Source organism: Ochotona princeps, chromosome 19 (assembly GCF_030435755.1).
Source record: "Ochotona princeps isolate mOchPri1 chromosome 19, mOchPri1.hap1, whole genome shotgun sequence".
NCBI lineage: Eukaryota > Metazoa > Chordata > Mammalia > Lagomorpha > Ochotonidae > Ochotona > Ochotona princeps.
In genome coordinates, this window is record NC_080850.1 from 16,649,028 (window position 1) to 16,672,681 (window position 23,654).

Here is a 23,654-nt window from a genome sequence, read left to right on the forward strand (position 1 = left end):
TCACACTCTGCCATGAGGTGGAATTCTTAAGATTGGGTCCTTCAAACATGCATCCAGTATTTCTCAGAAGTATCTAGGATTTTTTTTAAAGATTTATAGATATATAGAGAGGAGGATATACATATAGAGAGAGATATAGAGAGGAGGATATATAGAGAGGAGGAGAGACAGAGAGGAAGATCTTCCATCCGATGGTTCACTCCCCAAGCAGCTGCAACAGCTGGAGCTGAACCAATCCAAAGCCAGGAGCCAGGAACTTCTTCGGGTCTCCCACATGGGTGCAGGGTCCCAAGGCTTTGGGCTGTCCTCAACTGCTTTCCCAGGCCACAAGCAGGGAGCTGGATGGGAAGTGGAGCTGCCGGGATTAGAACTGGCGCCCATTTGGGATTCTGGGCATGCAAGGCGAGGACTTTAACCACTACACTATTGTGCAGGGCCCAGTATCTAGGATTCTAAGAATATCTAGGACTCCATTCTAGTAACTAGATATGCTCATTCTGAATTAAAAATTGATTTAAAAGACATGAACAGAGATTATTCAAACAAGTCATATTTAAAGAATTTTACATTGTTAAGTGTCATCAGTTCCTCTTGTAAAGTGTTTGAAAATGTACATCATATATCATTGGTTCAGCAGTGTTTAACCATACATTTAAATATTTTCTTTTACTTTTAAAGAAAATTTTTGTTGAAGAATTCCTGTGCCTGTGTAAGACTGATTACAACCCTAGTGTATATTAAGAACTGGAAGAATTTTAAAGTCAAATCATGAGTCATTTACATTTTCTTGATTAATGGATTTGTTTTGGAGGAGAACGTGGTAGATAGAAAAGTCATGTAACTTCCCAGTTTTACTTGTAAATGCATTGCTATGAGTTCAGCCAACATGAAATGTTTAGTTTGGATATTTAAAAATTTTATCCGTAAAATCTGTGAAAAAGATTAGTTTGAATACAAACCTAGCCCATTCTGTTTGTATGTGTGGTGGCATGTGAACAGTGGTCCCACCATGCTTTGCATAACATGTTTTTTATGTCTTGCAAAACTTAAACCATGCCATTTGCCAAATTTTACAAAGTCCAATAATTTTTTGCCAATTTTTTCTCCTTGTTAAAATTAACTGGTGTTCTCATTGGCTTTAAAATTTGGATAGCCAGTCATGGGTGCTTAATAAACCTTTTATTAAAGAGGAGGTTCCCATTTTTCTCTCCTTGCACAACATCTCCCTTGCTTTGGAATTTTTCTTTGTTGCCATTCATGAAAGTAATCATGAGAATCACAGCGTGGCTTTGCAGAGTTAAAAACCCTCAATGACCTAAAGATTCCTTTAGAGAGACTGCGAAAACATAATCCAACAGTTACATTTATGCCTAGCAATTCTGTTGAAAGTATGCCATGCTCATTAGGCAAGCCACCTGCACTCTGTTTGGAAGCACAAGTATTTGAAAATTATTTCGCATTTCCAAGGACCATTTATAACGGAAATATAAAATATATGAAATTTTGAGAAATTCAGTTCTAGGTTTTGATGCTAGGTTTTGATGCAAAGCCAAGGTTATGAAGAGTCTGAGGTTCAGCACTAACTCAACCATTCAGTTTCACAATCCTTATAAGTCACCCTGAGTGACCTGCAGTTTCTGTCCCTATAAAATGGGAGTCATGATTTTTATTTCAAAATAGATATGTTAGTGATTTTTGAAGATGGATGTTGCTATTTTCATAATATAGACTGACGGCTTTGAGCAATAATCATTTCCTGCTCCAGTCTTTTTCTTAACTTCCCATTGAATAAGGAATGTTTATCTAAAAATGTTTACATTTTCTTTTCAAGAGGCAGACTTAATGATGAAGCATTCGTAAAGTTTCCAATCCTTTCCAAAAAGTTAGCCATTAAAAAATCTTTAGCATTTCATAAATTGAATTTTATGTCTGCTTTATTTGGTGAAGATTTGGGTAAAATATATGTATTCTCGCTGAAACGATGAAAAGCATGCTTTTAAAACTTGAAATTGCGGCCTTGGGTTTCAAGTTCTGTTGTGACTGGGAAATGCTGAGATCTTGAGGGACTTTCTATTGGTAAAAAGATAAAAGTTTTTTTTTTTTTTTCTTTTTCTTAAGTCTTCCATCTTTAAAGTTTGGTTCTAACAGCAGACTCCTTCTCTTTTTCATGTGTGTTGAAAAGCAGCTACTCCCTGTATCAAAGCCATCAGCCCGAGTGAAGGATGGACGACGGGAGGCGCAACTGTGATCATCATAGGGGACAATTTCTTTGATGGGTTACAGGTCATATTCGGTACCATGCTGGTCTGGAGTGAGGTAGGTGTTGTCTGAGCATTAATATCTAATAACTTGCTCTAGTTTAAGACACTCTCTATGCTTGAATTTCTAATAGCGTGTGTAGAACTTAGTGGTGCTTCTCTGGGTGGGCAGCTCCGATCTATAAAACTTTGGGAAGCTAGGAAAGATAATGGACTAGATTATATTGGAATGACTGTTACTCTTTGACTCATAAGCACTGGGGGAGTTTTTCTGTTTACTAACTTGAGCTGTTGGGCTTGGTGTAGTATGGAGGTTCTATCGTTGGGAATGAGATGCAAAGTCATTAGATACCTCAGAAAAGTTCACCCAAACTTTATCAGAATTGCCTTCTGTGAATATTTTGTGGATGGAATCTGCTGTGGCTCAGTCTTCCTGGAACACCATTTAAATGATAATCTAGGGTCCAGATCGTTCTTGACTTACTCATTGACTCTTCATTAGGAAACCAGTGATTTTTCTAGAAGAACCTAAAAGATCACAGAACTTTTTTCAAGCTCTGAGATTCTGCAACTCTGAGGGATCTCAATGGGAAATGATGCTCTTCTCTTTGTGTGATTCTTTCCACTATTGTGGATCACTATTGTGATCACTATTTTTTTAAGATTTTTAATTTTTATTTTTTGAAAAATGAGATATACAGAAAGGAAGAGAGACAGAGAGGAAGATCTTCTATCTGATGAATCACTCCCCAAGTGGCTGCAATAGCTAGAGCTGAGCCAGTTCAAAGCCAGGAGCCAGGAGCCTCTTCCAGGTCTCCTGCGTGGGTGAAAGGTCCCAAGGCTTTGGGCTGTCCTCGAATGTTTTTTCAGGCTACAAGCAGGCAGTTGAATGGGAAGCAGGGCCACCGGCATTAGAATTTGGTGCCCACATGGGATCCCGGTGTGTGCAAGGCAAGGACTTTAGCCACTAGGCTATTGTATTGGGCCCTGTGATCATTATTTTAACATACTAGTTGGCTTGTCTAGCAATAATATGCATTAGTTATACATTACAGATGCAACAGCAACTTTCCTTTGTTCTGTAAAGTCTAAGCCTAGATTTCTTAAATATGTTCAGAGCCCTTTCTCCTTAACCTGCCATTGAAATTTAGAATGAAAACAATGAGACAGCTCAAAGGTGCAAAGATTTGATTGACTCAGCTTGCTTTGTTAGTAGTCCTATTAACTGCTTAACCCTATGGAAATTTATTGCATGCTGTATGGTGTGCTGAATTCTTTACATAGATTTTTTCTTTCTTACTACCCTCTCTATGCTGACAGATAAATACTCTTAGTAGAGGTCTACTTGATAGGAACACAGCGGCATAGGGGACAGGTAACCCGAGAGCAGCCTCCAGAGCGCATGAAGGGTCACAGATAGGGATGTGGTCACACAAAGAAGGCAGAAGCAGAATGGAGGTAGAGCTCAACATTTTCTCTTTCATTCATAGTTGTCCTTCCATCTTGATCTTGTGTGTTTTCCATTAGAAGGATTATAGAGATGAACAGACTTAAGAGGGCACCCAAGGCGCCACCTGTTCATCTTCTAAGTATTTTGTGTGTGTTTCTCACTGACAGTAACCCACTCAGGCAAGCCCCTTCCAGTTCAGGATGCTTCTGCTTTTGCATTTCCTACTCAATTGATGAGAAATGCACTTGATCAGAGGAGCAAAGCTTTCATAAAGGTGAGTCAGAAGTAGGTTTCTCTGTTGACTCATTAAGTTGTTATCCAGGACTCAACATTTCAGACATAAAAATAGGCTGGGCTCCTTCATTCTTCAGTGGAACCTTTGACTTGTAAGTTAGGAGCGTCGCATGCATGGCTGAGTCTGTTGCCAGCCTCTAGTCTGTCTCTTGGGAGACAGCGATCCTCACCAAGACAACCTCTGCTAGAATTTGTGGATTGTATCTTCATCTCTTTAAGAGTTGGAAGAGCGAAGAGTAAATACGATCACTGAGTCAAAGAAACACCTGATAAATGGGGCTCAGGTTTGTAAGTCTTAAGGGCATTTTGAAAAGAAAAATGGATAAGTCTTGAAGTGTCATTTAAAGCATCATACATTTGCCCTAATGATTCAGTCATCAGTTGGACTGCTTAGATCCCATGTGTGTGGAGTGTCTGGGTTTAGCGTTGGCTTAAGCTTCTAAATGAATCTAGCTTCCTTCTGATGTGAGTCCTTGGAAGCAGTGAGAGAAATTGCTGCTACTCATATGGGAGACTTGAGTTGAATTCTGGTTCTCAGAGTCTGCTTTAGTTATTGCAGACTTTTGGGCAGTGACTTATTAAATGGGAACTCACTCTGTTGTGTGTCTGCCTGGCTATCTCTTTGTCTTTGTCTCTCTCATTCTTAAAGATGACCGAAACAATCAAAGTTCCTGTGCTCAATTACCCAAGTAATCCACTGAATGAGGGTTTAGGATACATCATGGAAACATTCTGTAGCATCTGTACTTTGTCCCTGGTTTTGATAGCATCCCCTGTTTGCTCTTAGTTTCTTAACCTTCTTGTCCTCTTTTAAGGTAGGTTAACATGTAACTTAGATTTATTCCAGTTACTTTCAAAGATTTGTTTCTAGGCTTATGTTGTGGCATGCAATGCCCACATCCCAGATGAGAGGTATCCTAGCTGCTCCCTTTCTGATCAGTCTCGCTGTTTATGTGCCTGGGAATGCAGTAGATTGCTCCAGTACCTGGACTGCTGAAATGATGTAGGAGACCAAGATAGGGTTCCTGGTTCTGTTTGGTCCAAGTCAGCATCTGTGATCATTTGGGGAGTGAGCCAATGGATAAATGACCTTGCGTTCTCTTTCTTCTCACTCCCCACTGCTGTGTCTGTGTGTGTGTGTGTGTGTGTGTGTGTGTGTGTGTGTCTTCATCTCTGTCTCTCTATATTTCTTTTTCAAATAAATATACAAAAATTTTAAAGTGTATTTTAATAAACACAATGGATGGAACATATGAAAAGAAAAGCTCATTCAAACACTTTTCCTCTTCCATTCTCTGTCCCTCCTGCTTCTCCCCTTGTATGGCCGATAGCCTGTCTTATCCTGGCATTCAGGCTGGGTCCAGCCATGGGATGTCAATTAAAAGTAGTGGATGCATGCCCCTTCTTTGCTCATTCACTTCAAAACTGATGCCAGTTTGGCCTAGGTTACTAATTACCTATGCCTGGTGGAATCTACAACAAAAATTTCCTAACTATTTGAACATATATTTTAAAATAAACGAATCCCCTGTAGTAGTAGCAGTTGAGTACCTGAATTGAAGAATTTCAGTTATCCCATTAACGTCATGATTTTGTTCAGAATAATGATTCTTGTAGAAGTAAACCTTTTCGTATAATGTTATAAAGTCTTTTTGTATTTAGTTCTCCATACAGACTGTTTGGCAGACATAATTTTTCTCTTTTTGTGCAGAGTGATAATTTGCTACTGATCCAAATGTAATGATGAGAAATATAGAAATAACTCATGCTTATTAAGGATTTACTATATGTAGGCACTTGTTGAATGTTGAATCCTCCTGATATTCCTGGATTAGATAGTCTTGTTATTGTAATCTTAAATATGAGTAAACAGTGCTATAGAAGTTAAAAGCTTATTTAAGATCATACAACCAAGTAACGCTAGAAATTTTGAGCCAAACTGTATATTTTTGCAAAGAAAGGTGAAGTCTTCATTAACAGGGGAAAATGCAATCTTGAAAGAGGGAAGAATGATAAAAGAAGAAGGGGGAGGAAAAAACCTTGTATTTATAACAAGTCAGGTGTATAGTAATATATAGTAGTAGTATTAGTAATAGCATTAGTGGCAGCAATGATGGTTATTGTTTTTAGTCCAATAAAACTACGTGAGTGTCTTTGGTTTTTATAGGAGCAAGAAGTTATGAGGCAAGTTTGAAGTCATTTCTCAAGGTTTGCATTAGGGTAGTTTCATAACTTAGTACTGGGAATATTTTAAAGAAGACATCAATGAAAAAGCTGAAGAAATTACACAGTGTGGCTAAATATTAAAGACGTTCACTGAGCACTTAGTTTCTATTTGGCAGTATGCTAAGTGCTTGGAATAGTTTTCATGTGAACCTCACAACTGTGTATGCTGCTTTCCTTTGGTTCCTGAGGAAATTGATGCTGTATGCTCACCTGCGCTTGGAATAGTATAACAGTGATTCTCATTCCAAGGAAGGAAGGGTTAGCATGTATAGAACCAGTGATAAGAGGAATTCCTTTAGTTTTCTGGTTGTATATGTTTGTAGTTGGAACCACTGGCTTCTAGGTAGAATTTGTTCCTATGTAGCAAAGGGGAGATGCCTTATGCCTGGAGAAAGAAAGCCTGTTTAGAGTTCATATCCACAGTGTGGGTTTCATATCTGCAGGGAACTCCTACTTAGCCAAGACCACATGGCACCCTGGGCAGTATGTCATCTCTAAAACTCAGTCCTTTTAATTTTAAGTAGAGCCTTTATTATTATTTTTCTCTAGTTCCTCATGCTGTATTCCAAAGCACCCAGGAAGCAGACTGATGGGCCAGGCCAGAAGATAACATTTGAGATTAGCAGCTGATGCTATCACACTGCAGTCTGTTTTTAGCTAAGGAATTTTTCAGAGTCTGAGAAAATAAGATTGGCTTAATTTACCCTCATCTGTGCTCTCCTCCCCCGCCCCTCCCTGGCCACCCACTTTCTTTGCAAATGAGTAGTTCAGTCTAGCTCCCTGCTTGCCCCCTGAGGGTGAGGAAAAAGAAAAGTGACACTCCACTGCTTCTTACTCTGGCTCTCTCAGCTCTCAAGTACACTTGGCTTACTTGTGAACTGCGTTTGTGTCTTGGCTACTCTTCCATTATTATTACTGCCATATAATATTCATTTATTTGAGTATTAGAGTTATGGAATGTGAAGGAGACCCAAAGAAAGAGATCTTCCATCAGCTAGTTCACTTCCCAAATGGCCATAATGATCAGGACTTGGCCAGGCTAAAGACAGAAGCTTCTTCCAGGTCTGCCTCCTGGGTGCAGAGGCTCCAACACTTTAGCCATCCTTCATTGCTTTCAGCAAATTAGCAGCATGCTGGGAGAGAAGTGGAGCAGCCAGGGTTTGAACTGACACCCCTGTGGAATGCTGATGCCCCAGGCAGTGGCTTCCCTTGGTATGCCACAACACTGGACCTTTCTCTTTTTTACTAGTCTTGTCATCATTATTCTGACTTCTTCCAAAAGACTTTAAAAAAAATTTCCTAGTTTTTTTTTTTCTCTTACTGCATCGAACCTAGTAGCTCTGTGTGTGTGTGTGTGTGTGTGTGTGTGTGTGTGTGTGTGTGTGTGTGTAATCTTGGTGCACTCAAGGCGAGGATTTTAGCTGCTAGGCTACCACACCAGGCACTTAGTGTTTTGTTTGAAGAGTCTTCCAAAAAGAAACGCAGATTTTAATCTCATTCTTTTCTTTTTTTTTGTGGGTATGCCGTTGTTTCCACACTAATATCATCATTTTTTCCCCTGTATGTGGGATCAGGGGAAAAACAAAGGGAAAAGCCCCACCCAGCCTCCCACCCATCCAGGCCCTTGATGTGAGGCATGCTCCGAGGGTCCTGCTCAAGCAGTTTTGATAGTTCAACAGTTCTGAATTGCTGCCAATCTCACCATTCCAATCGCAATGAAACTTACTCAGAATCCACTAGTTGACATAGTCTCTTCATGTTTGGGGTTCTGAGATCAGCAGTTCAGTTGGAGGGATCTCCAAAGAAACTTCATCTGAGATGATCCCAAACCTGATTCTTGCATGAATTTGCCAATACAGGGTGCGGCACCGTCTGTTGCCCCAATTAGCTTATGCACATGCTTGTCATTGCAATTGCTGGGTCAGTTCTGTTTCCAGCCCTGTCTTCTACTTGAACCTATGGGTGTTGTAGTCCAGCTCGATCCTACCCACTTCATACTCGATCCTCCCACAAACCAGTGGGAGCTGCAGCCTAGTTGGGGCGATTCCTATAACCCCCACCAGGCCTGCCCCTACCCTGGTTCCTATGCATGCCAGTATATACCGCAGGCTTGTTCATTCTGTCCCACATCCCATTTAGCCTGGTACTTGTCAATGTACCAGAAGCCTAGTTCAACCCAACCAACCTACTCTTCAGCCCACACACATACTGGCAGGTGCCTTTCTGTCTGGCCACCCCTGACTCTGTTCTGGTTTTCGTGCTCTCCAGCGGGAGTGCTAACCCATGAGGGAGGTGCCCACTATTCTCTACTAGGTCACTCCCACTCCCAGCTTATGTACTCTTCAGGTGGTTCAGCGATTTAACTTAACAGAATTAGCCCCCAGTGCCAGCCTCTGCTGTCTGATGCTGTGGCAAAGCCCAACCAACACTCACCCACTCTGTTTTACGCTTGCATCAGTTGGAACAGTCTGCCCAGTCTGGCCCTTCCCTAATCTAGCTCACATGAATCTCACTATTTTCCATGAACTTTTTGAAGATCCCTGATGTATAACCTAGGAAAACTGACAAGATAGCTGTGTGCAGTTATTCGACATGGTTTCTGGTTTTTCATATTCAGAGACATATTTGCCTGTTTTGTTTTTCCATCTGTATGTGATTTGGAGCTCTACAGTAGCTGTAGAGCTCATAATTATTTGAATGCCTTCTTCTGAATTTCTCTAATTTATGAACAATGAGTGTTAGTTGGTTGCTTACTGGTTGTGTAACAGAGGGCTAGGTATTACTGATACTTATAGTTCGTCTTTGTGGGACTTCACATTTTATTTCGGAAAAAAAAACACCAACTTGCTCCCAAGATGCAAATTAGAGAATCATATGATATGTTTGTATCATCTAGTATTACATTTGTGGCTTGATACTCCAGGCAAGATTCTAAAAAGTGGAAGGAGTAGAGTAATCGTAAGCCGGAATGTGATGAATTGATCAAGTTCCTATTCTATGTGGATGGATCTCTGCTAGATATTTCAGGCCGTCGTGACTCCCTTATTTCATCATCTAAGTATCTGTGTGAATTAGTGTGGCTCAAGGAATAGGGGGAATTGAGGACAACATTCTAAGAAAGGTTTATTTAGATTCCATGTGGTAGCAGCGGGCAAGGAGCCAGTCTAAACACCTACTTATTGTATTCTCATGGTCCCGAGGATCTGGATTCAGCTGGCCCTGGGACCTATTTTCTTTTCTGACAAAGCAAGGCATGGGCTGATTTTTTTTTTAACTCAGTGCTAGAATGCTAGTAGTTTAATGTTTTAAAACATGCATTTTTATTTTATTTGCAAGGCAGAATCAGAGAGAGAAAGAGACAGAAACACACAGAAAGACAAAGGGATCTTTCTCAGGCTTGTTTCCTTTCCATATGCCCACATGCCCACAACAGCTGAGGCTCAGCCAGCCTGAAGCCAGCAGCCTAGAATTCAGTTCCAGTCTCAGGTGGATTGTAAGGACCCAATGGTTCTTGAGCCATTATCTTTTGCTCCCCAAGATGTGTATTAGCAAGAACTTGTAATAACAGTATAACTAGAACTTGAACCATTCACTCTTTTTTTTTTTTAAAGATTTTTTTATTATTATTGGAAAGCCGGATATACAGAGAGGAGGAGAGACAGAGGGGAAGATCTTCCATCCGATGGTTCACTCCCCAAGTGAGCCGCAACGGGCCGGTGCTGCGCCGATCCGATGCTGGGAACCAGGAACCTCCTCCGGGTCTCCCACGCGGGTGCAGGGTCCCAATGCATTGGGCCGTCCTCAACTGCTTTCCCAGGCCACAAGCAGGGAGCTGGATGGGAAGTGGAGCTGCCGGGATTAGAACCGGCGCCCATATGGGATCCCGGGGCTTTCAAGGCGAGGACTTTAGCCGCTAGGCCATGCCTCCGGGCCCGAACCACTCACTCTTATGAGATGTGAACATCCCAAATGATGACTTATTGTTGCAGTCAAAGCCACTCCTATGTAGAATTTTCTCTGAGCTTTCTTCTGAAGAAGGGGCAATATTGGTGGATGGCAAACAGCATACAAATATCAGGTTGATTTGCAAAGTTTGACAATTTGGAGATAAAATTTATCAATCTTCCTATTGATAAATGACAGTCAATATTTCTGCTCTTTTCAGATTTTGGAATCTGATAAAAACCTCAGGCTGCTGCCATAATTCATCTTCTGGTTTGTTCTGTGTGACAGCAGTCCTTTGAGATGTTAGTAGATGCCTCGTGGGAGATGAAGGAGTCAAAGTTTAGGGAAAATATTTAGCTCGTCCTGTTTTGGGCTGTGCAGAACCTTGAAGTATCAACAGACACTTTGCAAACCTACAGGGAAATGTTCAGCATGTCTCAATATTATGTTTTGATTTGACAGTCTGGGTTACAAAGAAGGAAGGGAAAACAGAGAACTTCCATTCTTTGGTTTTCTCTCCAAGTGGCCACATGGCCAGGAATAGACCAGGCCAAAGGCAGAAGCCAGGAGCTTCATTTGGGTTTTCCATCTGTGGTAGGAACCCAAGCTACTTGGATCATCTGCTGCTTTCCCAAGCGACTAGCAGAGCTGGAGCAGAAGTGAAGCAGCCAGGTCACGAACTAGGGGATGCCAGCATTGCAGGTGGCAGCTTTATTCAGTATGCCACAGTGCCAGCCCCTTAAACTTTTTTGACTCTACTTTTCTCCCCGTAAGGCTCACTTCCACAAGAATACAAACTGATGATGGTTGAAGTGCGTTTTGGTTTTGTGTCAGTGAAACCGGTTCATTAAAGTCAGTTATAAAGAGATTGGACTGGGATAGAAGTGAGAAAATTGTCTGAAATATTTTCAAAGTATTCAGATTAGACCAGGAATGTTGAGGGCCATTATTTTTTAATGCTGCAAGACTCTGCATAAAATTTCCCTTGCAGTTTACATCTGGTTTTAGTCAGTGCTCACTTAGTGTTAGATGCCATGTGAATTTGCAGGACAGTTATATTCAAAGATTGGTGATTCCACTTAGCTCAGATGGGAGAGGCCTAGGTTTCACCCCTTAGGAACAAGTTAGTGTCACCGAAGAATACACATTGTGTTTTTCATCTAGATGAATGTTTTGTGCAACAGCATTTCCAGAGATAGGGAGTAAAGTTGAAAGGTTTCTGGGAGAAACTTGTAGGTAAATACAAGGGGAATTGTTCAAAACATATGTGGAAAATGGAATGAAAAGACAAGTTTTGAAGTCCATACATGGCTTTTCCATAATCCATTTTTCAAAGAACTTTTCAAAGAAGACTTTTCATATCGTCAAGTAAATGGAAGTTTAGAGGAGTTGAGAACATTTTTGTCATTTCAAGTTAAAAAATAAATGGAGAAAAATGTTTTAAAAGTAGTTCCTGATTTTTTTCATCCTATTTCATTTGACCACTAGCTCAGAGGAATGATTATGAATTTAAAGAAGAGTTTTCATTCCTCTTTAATATGAAAAAATGAAAAGCTAAAACATGTAGCTTTCCCAGGCTTTTATACCTGACCCTTTACTGAACTGTAGAGACACAACATTTTCGGGCCTTTACGGGGTGCTTTTCAGTCATTAAGGACAGCATTTTTACTTTGGGAGGAAGAATGGGATCCCAGAGAAGCCGATGAAAGCTTCCCAAATTTCAGGTGTAGTTATATCAATACATCTAGAGCACATTTTATGCTGCCTACAATTGGAAATTCCCTAACAGAAATATGATGCAATATAAATAGTTGTGTTCATTTATTTTACATAATAAGGCTTTCCTGTGCAAATATAATTCATGGTTGATTGAATGCTTGAATTGAAAATAATTCATGGTTGTCCTTTTTACTTAAATGCATGTTTAAATCTAAGTTTAGCCTGTACTTATAGGTCACCTATTTAGATTTTAAAGTTTAAAGAAATTCATTTAAGAGGCAGAGAGGACTATGTGCTGATTGACTTTACAAATGTTTCTGACATTTGGGGCTGAAGCAGTAGCTAGAACGCAATCCATGTTTCCTATAGGGGCTGCAGGGAGCCAAGTAGTTGAGGCATCCCCTGCGGTCTTTAGGGTATGGAACAGGAGGAAACTGGAGTTGGGAGTTAAACTGAGGTGCTTTGATGGAATGGAGGTATCTTAATCAATAGGTTAAATTCCTACCACTGACTATGAATTGTATAGAAGATGCTTGATGCAAAGTTATAAAGTATTTGTCTGACTTGATTACAATAAGCTTTGTCTTTGAAAAAGTGGTTTCAAGCAGAAGTAATTTTATGGGGAATCATTTCTCAGTGAACCGGTATATTTAATAAATAGAGATATGATGAAAATGGTCTAATGGCCTTTTTAATATAGTTGTGTGGTAATAAACATGCTTGCTTTATTCCGAAAACGTCCTAGTCTATATTTTTATTTTAAATGACTAAAGCACTTGAAATCTGTCCTCTGTGTAGATAATTAAAGTACAGTTTGACATTTTCAGTTACTTGTTTACAGTGGGTTTAGGAGGTACACACATGTATGTGCATATAACTTGAAAAGAAAAACCACAGAAGTGTGATGCATTGCTAATTGTAATATGAACCAGAGACTTCGTATCTGACTGCTATCACTGAAATGTCTATGAAGAAATTGGTATTTGTATAGTGTTCCTTTGCTCTGTGTGTTTAGTACTGCTTTCCAGGGTAGGCATTGGTGATCAGCTGGAGTCAGAAGCCAGAGTCAGGTATCTGCCCAGGTACTGTAATGTGGTCTGCAGGCATCAGAACTGCTAGACTAAATGGCTTTCTGTTAAACATCTGTGCTACTATTCACCATGGTTTCTGTTCTGCTGACATTGAGTTCTTAGCTCCTCTGGAGCTTGGAGTGATTTTTTGTTTCCGTTCTCTTATCTTGTTCTTGCCATTCCTTCCCTCTCCAGCACCAGCCCTGTCAAATGCTTTCCCCTCATTTCTAAGCTTTTATTCATCATGTTTTTAGAATCTTGTAAAATGTCACCTTTTCCTGGGAAACCTTCCCTTCTTGTTCCAGGTATAGAATATTTTCTGTTCTGTCTTCATTCCAATATTGACTCATCACTACTATATACATATATAGATGCTAATATATATGATCTATAATTTATGTATTATTTTTATTTTTAATTATTATAATGTAAGGACATACGCTATCTTTTAAGTCAGGATTCATGCCAAATTCTGCTTCAGTTCTCATTGTTCCTAGCATGAGATGATGAACATTAATGAAAATTTATTGAATGACACTACCACCTTAATTTTCATCCATTAAAGAGATGTCCCTTACTGGAAAATATTGTATTTGATGATTCACAATATTACTACCTACTGAATATGTGGGTAGGTAGTCTATATTTAGCTAGTTTATATTTACTGTACAACATGTATGCACATGAATATCTTTGTGTTACCCTACTGGACATTATGAGGAGCTGTCAGTGATAAAAGTAATGATTTCCAAGTGGTTGATATAGGTGATACCTTTTCCTAAACTCATTGCAAGCATTATGTCAATGAATCTTTATAATGACACTTTAGAGAGCTAATCTCCACCTGAGATGTCCTCCCTCAAAATAGGAAACAAAGGGTAAGCATAGAGGCACACTGTGTGTGTATATATATATATATATATATATATATACCTGCATATATATATGCAGGTAAGGTGTTAAAAATAGGCTCACGCACTGCAGCAGTGACAGTTGGCGGCAAAATGTCAAAGGCAGAAATGGAAAACCTAGAAGGTGCGTGTGGAATTATACATATTGCTGTATAGCACATTAATGACCATTCACAATGACAGTGGATCTGAGTCATCAAGAAGAGGCTGACAATTATGTCAATAGATTCTGCTTAAAACAGCAAGTTGTGTCTAGTGTATCCTCAAAGGCCTTTTCCAGCAGAAGCAATTGTAGGACCACAGTATTAAAAGGGGTTTGGCTTCAATTTTCTGTAGAGCTTAGATAGTGTAGCATCCCTCATTACCTGAAGGTACATGTTAATTACTGAATATATGTGCAAAAATCCTTCATAGCTAGAATAAAAATGTTACAGTGTGTCTGTTCTTACTATTCTGTGAAGCCTATGGTGAGACCTTTAAAGACAACTAGCTTTTGGTGGAAAGTATATTCATTTCTCTGCTTACTCCATCATTCGGTATTTTGATTCTTAAATTTTTCTTTCTCCTAATTCCAATAGCATTGCTTTATTAACTGCCAACTTCCTTAACAAGTGTTCAGTCCCTTCCTTAAATGCTTCTGGCTTTCCTTTTCCTTTTGTATTTTAATTTTTAAACAAATAAGCAGGAACATAGCTTGAGTGGGGAATGATGTTCCTTCTTGACTGAGTTTAGAAAAACAAGCCTTGGGAAAGAGCTCATTGTGTCCTTGCAAACCACAGGGGCTGGTGGGGCTGGTGGGGCTGGTGGGGCTGGTGGGGCTGGTGGGGCTGGTGTCTGGTTCACTCCTTTTGTAACACCCTGCACCTCAGGAACTCTCCAGCGCCGCTCCAATTCCCAGATGGCCAGGATGGGATCCAGGCAGATTTGGGGCCCAGTTGGCACAAGATATGTGTTCTAGGAAGAGGGCTAGAGAAAGTTTATTTTAAAAATAAATTACAAAATAAATAAATAGACCCACAAACCAAAGGTAGTTGAAGCATGGTGTTTTTATTTTAGAAATTTTCTTCCAAACCAGCTATTTTGAAACATAATTTTGTTGCTCTGTTTTGAATAATTAATTGCATTGATTTAGGGACCTGGTTAATTGCTATTTAGTAGAAAAGGACAGTGTATGTTTCTGTGAATGGTTAATGAGGATATCATGAAGTTTATGGTGGCCAAGTAAATTAAAAAAAAATTTAGCAGAATTAATTCTGAATGGATGGGTGTTGCGTATTTCTCTTTTTTAGTTTGAAAAGGAACTGCGTTGGTTCTTTATTTTAATAATTAGTAGTGGTGACTACTATTTTGTCACATTGATGTCCCACAAGTCTTTATTGAGTGCTAGTATTTTCAAGGCCCTGTTAAATATTGGGAATACAGTCAAAAGTAAAAAGACAAAGTTCATTTCTATATGGGGCTCATATTCTTCTTGAACTAGACAGATAACAAATGAAAAATTATATTTGTATCTATTATCTTTCTCTAAGTCCATATATATATGGAGAGAGAGAGAGAGAAAAATCTCAGAGTGTCAGGTAACACTGTTGGTTATTCAGAAATCTCTGACATTCGTGCATTAAGTTTATCTTTGAGTGTTCATGTGACCCACTGTATTTTGCTAAACATTGGTTTGGAGTTATTTGCTTCAGGACAAAAAGAAACCAGAATGTTTGTGAAACAGTAAATGCCTCCACTGGCTTTCTCTCACATTCTCTGAGAAATCATATACTGCCTTTGAGACAGGCAGTTCTTGGGAATGAAAGGATCTGTGTTATGAAATCCAGAGAGCTCTGATTAGAGAACAAACCAAAATACACTGAGGCTCTCAGGAGAGGAGCTGGCATGTTCTCACTTTGGTTGTATTTGCTTCAGGAGAATAGAGTTATAAACCAGAGGTCCACTCAGAACCATCTGCAAGAATTATACTTTTCCTATTTCAGCTTCCTTTAGCAACTCCAGAAACTATATTTATATTCCATGTCTACATACAAAACAATTAGCAATCTAGAGATGGGGAAAGGAAATTTCACTGTCTTGGTTAGTAACATTGTGGTATCTCTTTAAATACCCTTCATTTGATTTGGTTTCAAAGGTTTAATTATGTTTTTATGTTATAGTTTCCTTATTTAAGTGTCTGTTTCTTGTCCATCACTCAATACCCCCTGCCTGTTTCAAAAGAGATGGCTATCATTATACTAATTGAGGAGGAGGGAGAATGCTGTGAGGATTATTAATACATAAATTTAAAAATGAATCTGAAAAATGCTTCAGAGTCCCTGGAGAAGCTCTACCCAAACACAAACTATATTATTATCAGTATCTCCACAGAGCAGGTAAGAACTGGTGCAGTAGATTTGCAAACTGAGAAACAGGATGGCAACTGCCAATGGGTGAACTGGTGTACTTTCACACCCAGGGCTGTGGATGGGCAGTGCCCATTCTGTCAATGCAACATTTAGGATTCTTCTAGACTTAAGTGTTAATAATTCTTTAAGAGGAGAAACTTTTCTTTTATCTCTTCTCTTGGAGTTTGTGCTTACTTCTGGACTTTTAATTTTCCTAACCTTTCAGTATTGAAGATAATTAATGGTAGAATGCTAAATCTGAAGACTAGACATGAAAGGTCACTGGCTGCTTTCTAGTAATGCTTGTTAGTTTTTTGAGTTTGTGGTTTGGAACTTCCAATTGTATTAATTTTATGTAGCCCCATTGGTTGGAAAATATGCATAAAAGCTTGTCTTGGAAGTGCCTTATTATGTTTGTGAGGAGTAATTCTCAGCTTGATCCTCTCCAAGAAGAAGGATTGTTGAGCAGCTACTGGGTTCCCAGGACCTTTAAAGGTATAGGAGAAGCTAAGGTGGAGTGCGTGCCAGAAAATGCGGAAACAATAAGCAATTGTATAGAAAGGGACCATTGTGGTTGTACCACAGTGGTCATTATTCAGGATGCCCATCCATTTACAGTTGGCTCTTTGATCAGGTTTTTAAATTTTCCTGAAACTCATTTTCATCTGTGAACCATTTAAAGACTACTCCTGGCCTATCGCAATACAGTGTGAATCACTGAAAGCTTGCCCAGTGAATGGGGAATGGTAGGAGGTCGGAGAAAGGCTGAGACCATCACCATCATCAGCTTATGAAGAACAAGAGTGATTTAGCTAAAAATGTTACCGACTCTCCAAGAAGAAAGTAATTTCTAAGACTTGTCTTTTATCCCCAAATCTCACATGTTTGCATTAATCTTTTTAAACACTGGTTCTGATGTTTACCTACCAAATGGACCATGCTTTGGATGCTGCATGAGGCTTTATTAAAAAGCATTGTCCCTTCCATGCTGCTCCTCTGGGCTTCCCAACTGTGTAGGTTGCCTGTGGAGCTCCCAGTTCCATGTGCGTGAAAGCTTTCTCCTGGCTGATGCCTGTATTCATGTCCAGGAGAGCCCCCATCACAACTCAGCCGTTTGTCTAAGATTCTGTTAGGGAGAGTTCCCATTCTGTAGTTTCCATGTCCGGGATTCCATCTCATGACTGCTGTAGCTTTGCTGTACTCAGAGAACACAGTGACTGTGCCTCATCTGACTTGCCCTGGCAGGACTCGTTTTGCCTTGTGCTCTGAGTCTAGAGAAGAGAAAATACGCATATGGGTAGTTTGGAGGGGGAATTTGCCATCACATGTCCTGGGCATGCAGGCAACCTCCATTAGAGTCCTACGAAGACATTTATGTTTTGTCTTAATGCTGCTCTTGAAAATCATTTCTGTGGGTTGTAGTAATGTACTTTGTTACTGAGAAGTAGAGAATTCGCAAAAAACACGCAGAAGAAAATAAAAGTACCTGTAACTTTGCTAGCTAGAGGTAACTTGTTACAATTGATTGTTTTTGCTTTTAGTATTTTTTCCATGCACATGTATACCTAATACATAGCTGTGACTGGATATTATCCTATTTTTAATTTTAGAGCATATTTTTGCACATATTCTTGTTCTACATGTGACTAGTATTTTCCTGCACAAATTTGGGAAATACATACATATAAACACACACATATGAGAGAGAGACTTGAATGTTCCTAATGTTGTTAATCTGGGAATAAACGTTTTTAATATTCAGTGTAGATTTTTTCTACTACCTGCTTATTACGCGTTTCTTTTCTTTATAACTTCTTACTGGAGTCACAAGTTTTTGACTTTGTTTTGTTTACCACTTAGATGAAATACAAACAGTATTTCTGTGCTTAAATTGGGACTTGAGTACTAGGCCAAAGAAATAATTTTAACAGCAACATTGTTAGGGAATGAGGGTTAATTTTTTTCAAGAATGTCGTTTTCTGAAGTCATTTATTCATCTATTTATTTTTGATAATTCTTTTAAAATTATTTTCCACCTTCCCATTTTCCTTCCCCATTAACTCCCTCCCCCCATGTTATTACAATAGCATAGTTCTTCAGCAACGGTCACAAGTCTGACATGCTGCTGTTAAAATGTATCATGGCATTGCAGGTATAGGCAATGTTAGAACAACTAGTGTTATATTGTCAAGGTATATTTAACAGTTTCATTGGGAGTCCTGCTTTTGTTCAGTTGATGCAGGGGTAGCGATACATATTGCAATGTTATTTTTACTTCCTGATATGCTAGTCTATTCTACAATTCATCTGTGGGAATATATGTCTATACTCGTTTGCTTATATATGTTTTGCATTTTGCACGAAGGTTGTCGTATATCAGAGACAACATAGATTTGTCCTTTGGGGATTGGCTTATTTCAATGAACAATTTGGTTTCCAGTTGGGATCATCATGTTGCAAATAGTAGAATTTCACTTTCTTAAAAAAATTCACTATTTTTAATGGCTGAGTAGTATTCCATGGAGTAGATGTAGCATAGTTTCTTTATCCACTCCTCTTTTGAGAGACATTTTGTTGTTTCCATGTCTTTGCTATTGTGGATTATGCTGCTATAAATATAGGGTTGCTGGCCACTTCCTCATATGTAGATTTCACTTCCTTTGGATTTATTTCCAGGAGTGGGATAGCTGGGTCATACAGTGGATCAATTTTCAGTTGCTTAATTAGTACTCTCCATGCTGGCTTTCATAATAGCTTTTCTAGTGTACATTCCCACCAGCAGTGGAGTAGGGTATCTTTCTCCCCATATCCACACTAGCAGGTATTATTAGTAGATTTCCAAATAAGGGCCAATCTCCCTGGAGTTAGGTGGAATCTCATTGTGGTTTTTATTTTCATTTCCCTAAAAGCTAGGGGGGCTGAGCATTGTTTTCATATGTCTGTTAGACATTTGAATTTGTTCTTTTGAAAAGTGTTTACTCATTTCCTTTGTCCATTTTTTATCAATGTTGTTTTGCTATCATTAAGTGTCTGAAGCTCTTTATAAATCCTGGGTATTAGTCCCCTGTTGGTTATGTAGTATGCCAAGATTTTCTCCCATTCTGATGGTTGTTACCTTGTTGATCATTTCCTTTGCTGTGCAGAAGCTCCTCAGTTTGCTGTTTATTTTGGCTTTGACCACCTATGCTTTTGGTAACTTTTCTAAGAAGTCCTTACCAATGCCACTATCTTGTGGAGTGCTCCCTATGTTTTCCTCTAGTAGTTTGATGGTTTCTGGGTGCAGATTTATGGTTTTGACCCACTTAGAAGTATTTTTTTAATAAGATAAGAGGTAGGGGTCTTACTTCTTATTTGTGCAGACTGCTATCCAGTTGTCCCAACAGCACTTGTTGAAGAGACAAAACTTTTTTCCTCAATTATTTTCAGTTCTCTTGATGATTAGTTAGCTGTACGTGTGTGGGCTCACTTCTTGTATTTCTGTTCTGTTCCATTGAGCTTTGTTTCTGTAGCAGTATAAGACTGTTTTGATTATCATTACCCTGTGGTATGTCTTAAGGAATTGTGATTCCTCCAGCTTGATTTTTATTCTTCAAGATAGCTTGGGCTGTTTGTGCTCATTTGTGTTTACAGATGAATTTTGTATCATCTGTATTTCTGAGAAGAATGTTGTTGGACTTTTGATTGGGATCACATTGAATCTGTGTATTACTGTCGGTGATGTGGGCATTTTGATGATGTTGATTCTACCAATCTAAGACCATGGTAAATTTCTCCATCTTTTAGTGAATTATTCCATTTCTTTTTTTTTAATGTTATTTTCATTATAGAGGTCTGCCATGTTTTTGGTTAAGTTTGTTCTAAGGTACTTAAGGTTCTTTTCTGCTATTTTAAAGGGGGCTGTATTTAACAAGTTTATTCTTAGCCATGGATTGTTTGTGTATACTAGAACCATTGATTTACATTCACTGATTTTGTTGTCCTACTACCCTGCCAAACTCTTATGAGTTCCAAAAGTCTCTTCATTTTGTCTTTTGGTTCTCCTATGCATAGAATCATATAGTCTGTAAGTAGGGATAATTTTAATTTCTCATTTCCAATTTGAAATGCTTCAATTTCTTTTTCTTGTCTAATGTCTCTAGCTAGGACTCCTAATATCATGTTGAATAGCAGTGGTAAAAGTGGACATCCTTGCATAATTCTAGATCTTAGTGTAATACCTTTCAGTCTTTTCCCTGTTCAGTATGATGCATTGGGTTAAATATCATTGCTTTAAGAGCAAAGGGCCCTGGGCAGGTAGTTTGACCTTGCAGTTAAGATGCTCAGGTTTCACAGTGGAACACCTAGGTTTGACTTTGCAGTTTTGGCTCATGTCAATGGCTGGCTGTTAACATACCCTGCGAGATAGCAGTGATAATTCAAGCTAATGGGTTCACTCCATTTATGTTGGAGACTCAGATTGAGTTTTCTGGCTCATGATTTCAGCCTTAGCCATTGTGGTGTTTAGAAAATGAACCAGAGGATGGTAGCTTTCTCTGTCTCTATCACTCTGTGTGTGTCTCTCTCCCTCTGTTTCTTTCTCTCTCTCTCTCTCTCTCTCTCTCTCTCTCTCTCTTTCTCTCTCTGTCTCTCTGTGTGTGTGTGTGTGTGTGCTTCTTTGCTTCTCTACCATAAAAGAAAACAGTGAACTTACGGATAGCATTACTATACCCAGTGTACTTATACTTCCAGCACAATCGTGACCTAATTTACATATGTATACATTACAGAAATATTTCGAAAATCTCATGGGTGTTGGGTATTAATTTAGTTTAGAGAACACAAGTGTGGATCAATCTCTTTTCCTGATCTCAGGATCTTTAATTGGAGAATGTGTAGGAAAATCTTGATGGCACAATGGAAATAGTCTGCTAAATGTTATGGTAGAAATGCTATAACTGTATGTATATCCACAAAGATGTAGGAAATCCTGAATCTTTGAATTAGAGAGATTTACTGGAACAGAGAGCATGTGGTCAGGTTGTGCAGAACACCTGATGTATCAGTAGGCAAGAGAAAAAGCAAAAACATGTGCTTGGGCAAGGGTGTGGTGTTCGCATATATCACACACCTTACACTTCAAAGCAGATGGGCTGTCAGAGCCTGAAGTAATCTGAATGTTGTACCAAGGAGTTTGGACTATATATTGTAGATAAAGTGGGAAGTTGAAGGTTTGCGTCAGGGCATGCTATGGTAATATTTATTTGAAGGATTTTGCTAGAGAGAGAAAGGTAGAAAGCAGCCATTCTAAAAGTGGTTATAATATTGTTATAGTCTGGACCAGAAAGGGTGACAACCTTAGCAAAAGGAAGTAGTACAAAGGGGAGAAAACTGGAGCTGCTATTGGAATCTAGCATGGACACAATCAGCATGACTTAAAAATTAGAAAGAAAAATGAAGGATAATTTCCTGTCTTCTATTTAGAGGAAATTGAAAGATGCTGAGTTCCATTGAGCTTGAGGTGTCAAGAAGACATGTTTGGCGACATGCTGTGGATGTGTTGTTTATAGAAATGTGTTCATGTGCCTGGTGCGATAGCCTAGCAGCTAAAGTCCTTGAATGCGCCGGGATTCCACAGGGGCGCCGGTTCTAATCTTAACAGCCACACTTCCCATCCATCTCCCTGCTTGTGGCCTGGGAAAGTAGTGAGGGCAGCCCAAAGCCTTGGGACCCTGCACCTACATGGGAGACCCAAAGAAGACTTTGGGCTCCTGGCTTCAGATTGGCTCAGCTCCAGCCATTGCAGCTGCTTGGGGAATGAATCATCAGACAGAAAACCTTCCTCTCTGTCTTTCCCCCTCTCAGTGTATCTGACTTTCAAATAAAAACAATAGAAATAAATCTTTCAAAAAAAAGAAAAATAGAAAAGGTGCTCAACCAATGAGATCAGTCTTCAGGTTTTGGTTTATCTGAGGTAATTAAGTCAAGTCAAGTCAAGAAGTGGTAATCAAGTAAAAAGATGGAAATAAAAGGATAGAACTTAGAAAATTTCTGCAAATAACAAGTTGGCAGAAAATGAAATAAGTGATGGAAAGCAGAATAATTAGCATCTAATATGTGAGAAGAACTGTGGAAAACAGATGAGCGAGAATTTCTTTTTAGTCTTTCGAATGATATTAGTTTCTTGTGTGGCTCTCAACGTTTCCCATTTGGAATATCCATTCCACAGGATGGGTTTTAAAACATGGCAACTATGAAATCTCTTTGAAACTGACATTTTCCAAAAGTCGTAGTTGTTACAATTAGTATCACAGACATGAAGAAAGTGAAGACTTTCAACTAGGGAGAAAGTAATAGCCGATGTTAGAGAATTTCAAGATATTTATTTCAAGATATTTATTTCTAACCCAACTTTGCTTGGGTTGTACTTTAGGAAATCAAGTCAAAACAATGAATTTACCTTCATATCACACAGAGCAGAATTTTCCAGAGTATGGGGCGCGTGGTCTTTGCTATCACAGGAGACAATTTTATATTTGACATAGGAGTTAAGTAGGACTGAGTCACATAGTGAGAAAGGTATTCTGCTTCTGTTTTTCTTTTGATCCTTCTGATTTATATTAAGGAAAAAAAGTGGCAGTTGGGGTAAGCAAGTTTTTTTTTTTTTTTTTTTTTTTTTTTTTACCATATTTGATATAGCTTCCATCCTTTTCAACAAGACTCTAGGCTTTTCAGCAGTTATCTAGCAAAAATTTAGCATCTTAACTTGAGATAACTGACCATATTCTTCTTGACAGGAGATACCCAGTTTTCCAATTATGCTAGTGATATAAAATTTTAATCAAAAGTAGAATCCACATAAAGATATTAGGTACACAATTGCGTGAGTTGACTATACATGTGACAAAGCTCAGAGAGAGTTCTTCTAACGGTGAAAGTTTGGAAAAATTTAAAATTAATAGGGCTTCTTCCCCTTTGTTGCTTAAGAGTGAACAATGTGTGAAATCCTAAGATCTTAGAGTCTTGGGTTCTAGACCCCATTCTCTAATATCACTCCCTAGGATACTGCATTTCTTTTAAGCAACTAAACTTTCATGTCCTTAGGCATGATTCATTTCAAATGGCCCCACATACTCCTTCCTGCAGTAAATTCTATAGTTCTTTGAATGATCAGTAACTAAACATTTGCCTTGAATTGATAGCCATGAGATAAAATGTTTTTTCTTTGTGAGCCATCAGTGCTAGAGCCTGTTCCCAGACCCAATAATCACACAGCAGGGAAAATATTAATAAATTCATTCTGTAATGATGACTCAGATTCTAATCTCATTTGTGAAAGATAGTTGTTTCGAGAAGGAATCTGTGCTTTAGCTAAGGTGATTGATTAAACTCGAAAATGAAATTGCGCTTGAAAATTT

General features: G+C 38.9%; 1 protein-coding gene across 4 annotated transcripts in view; it reads left to right on the plus strand.

The window, feature by feature from the left end:
* The window catches only part of EBF1 (EBF transcription factor 1), a 398,831-nt gene that overhangs the window by 287,511 nt on the left and 87,666 nt on the right, over positions 1 to 23,654 (plus strand). For 2 of the 4 annotated variants that reach the window (XM_004587484.4, XM_036496965.2), the window contains exon 9: positions 2,183 to 2,316. In XM_004587484.4, coding sequence (XP_004587541.1) covers positions 2,183 to 2,316 — 134 coding nt within the window. The remainder of the gene's footprint in view (positions 1 to 2,182; positions 2,317 to 23,654) is intronic. The other 2 variants (XM_012927679.3, XM_004587485.4) reach the window with 1 other exon arrangement.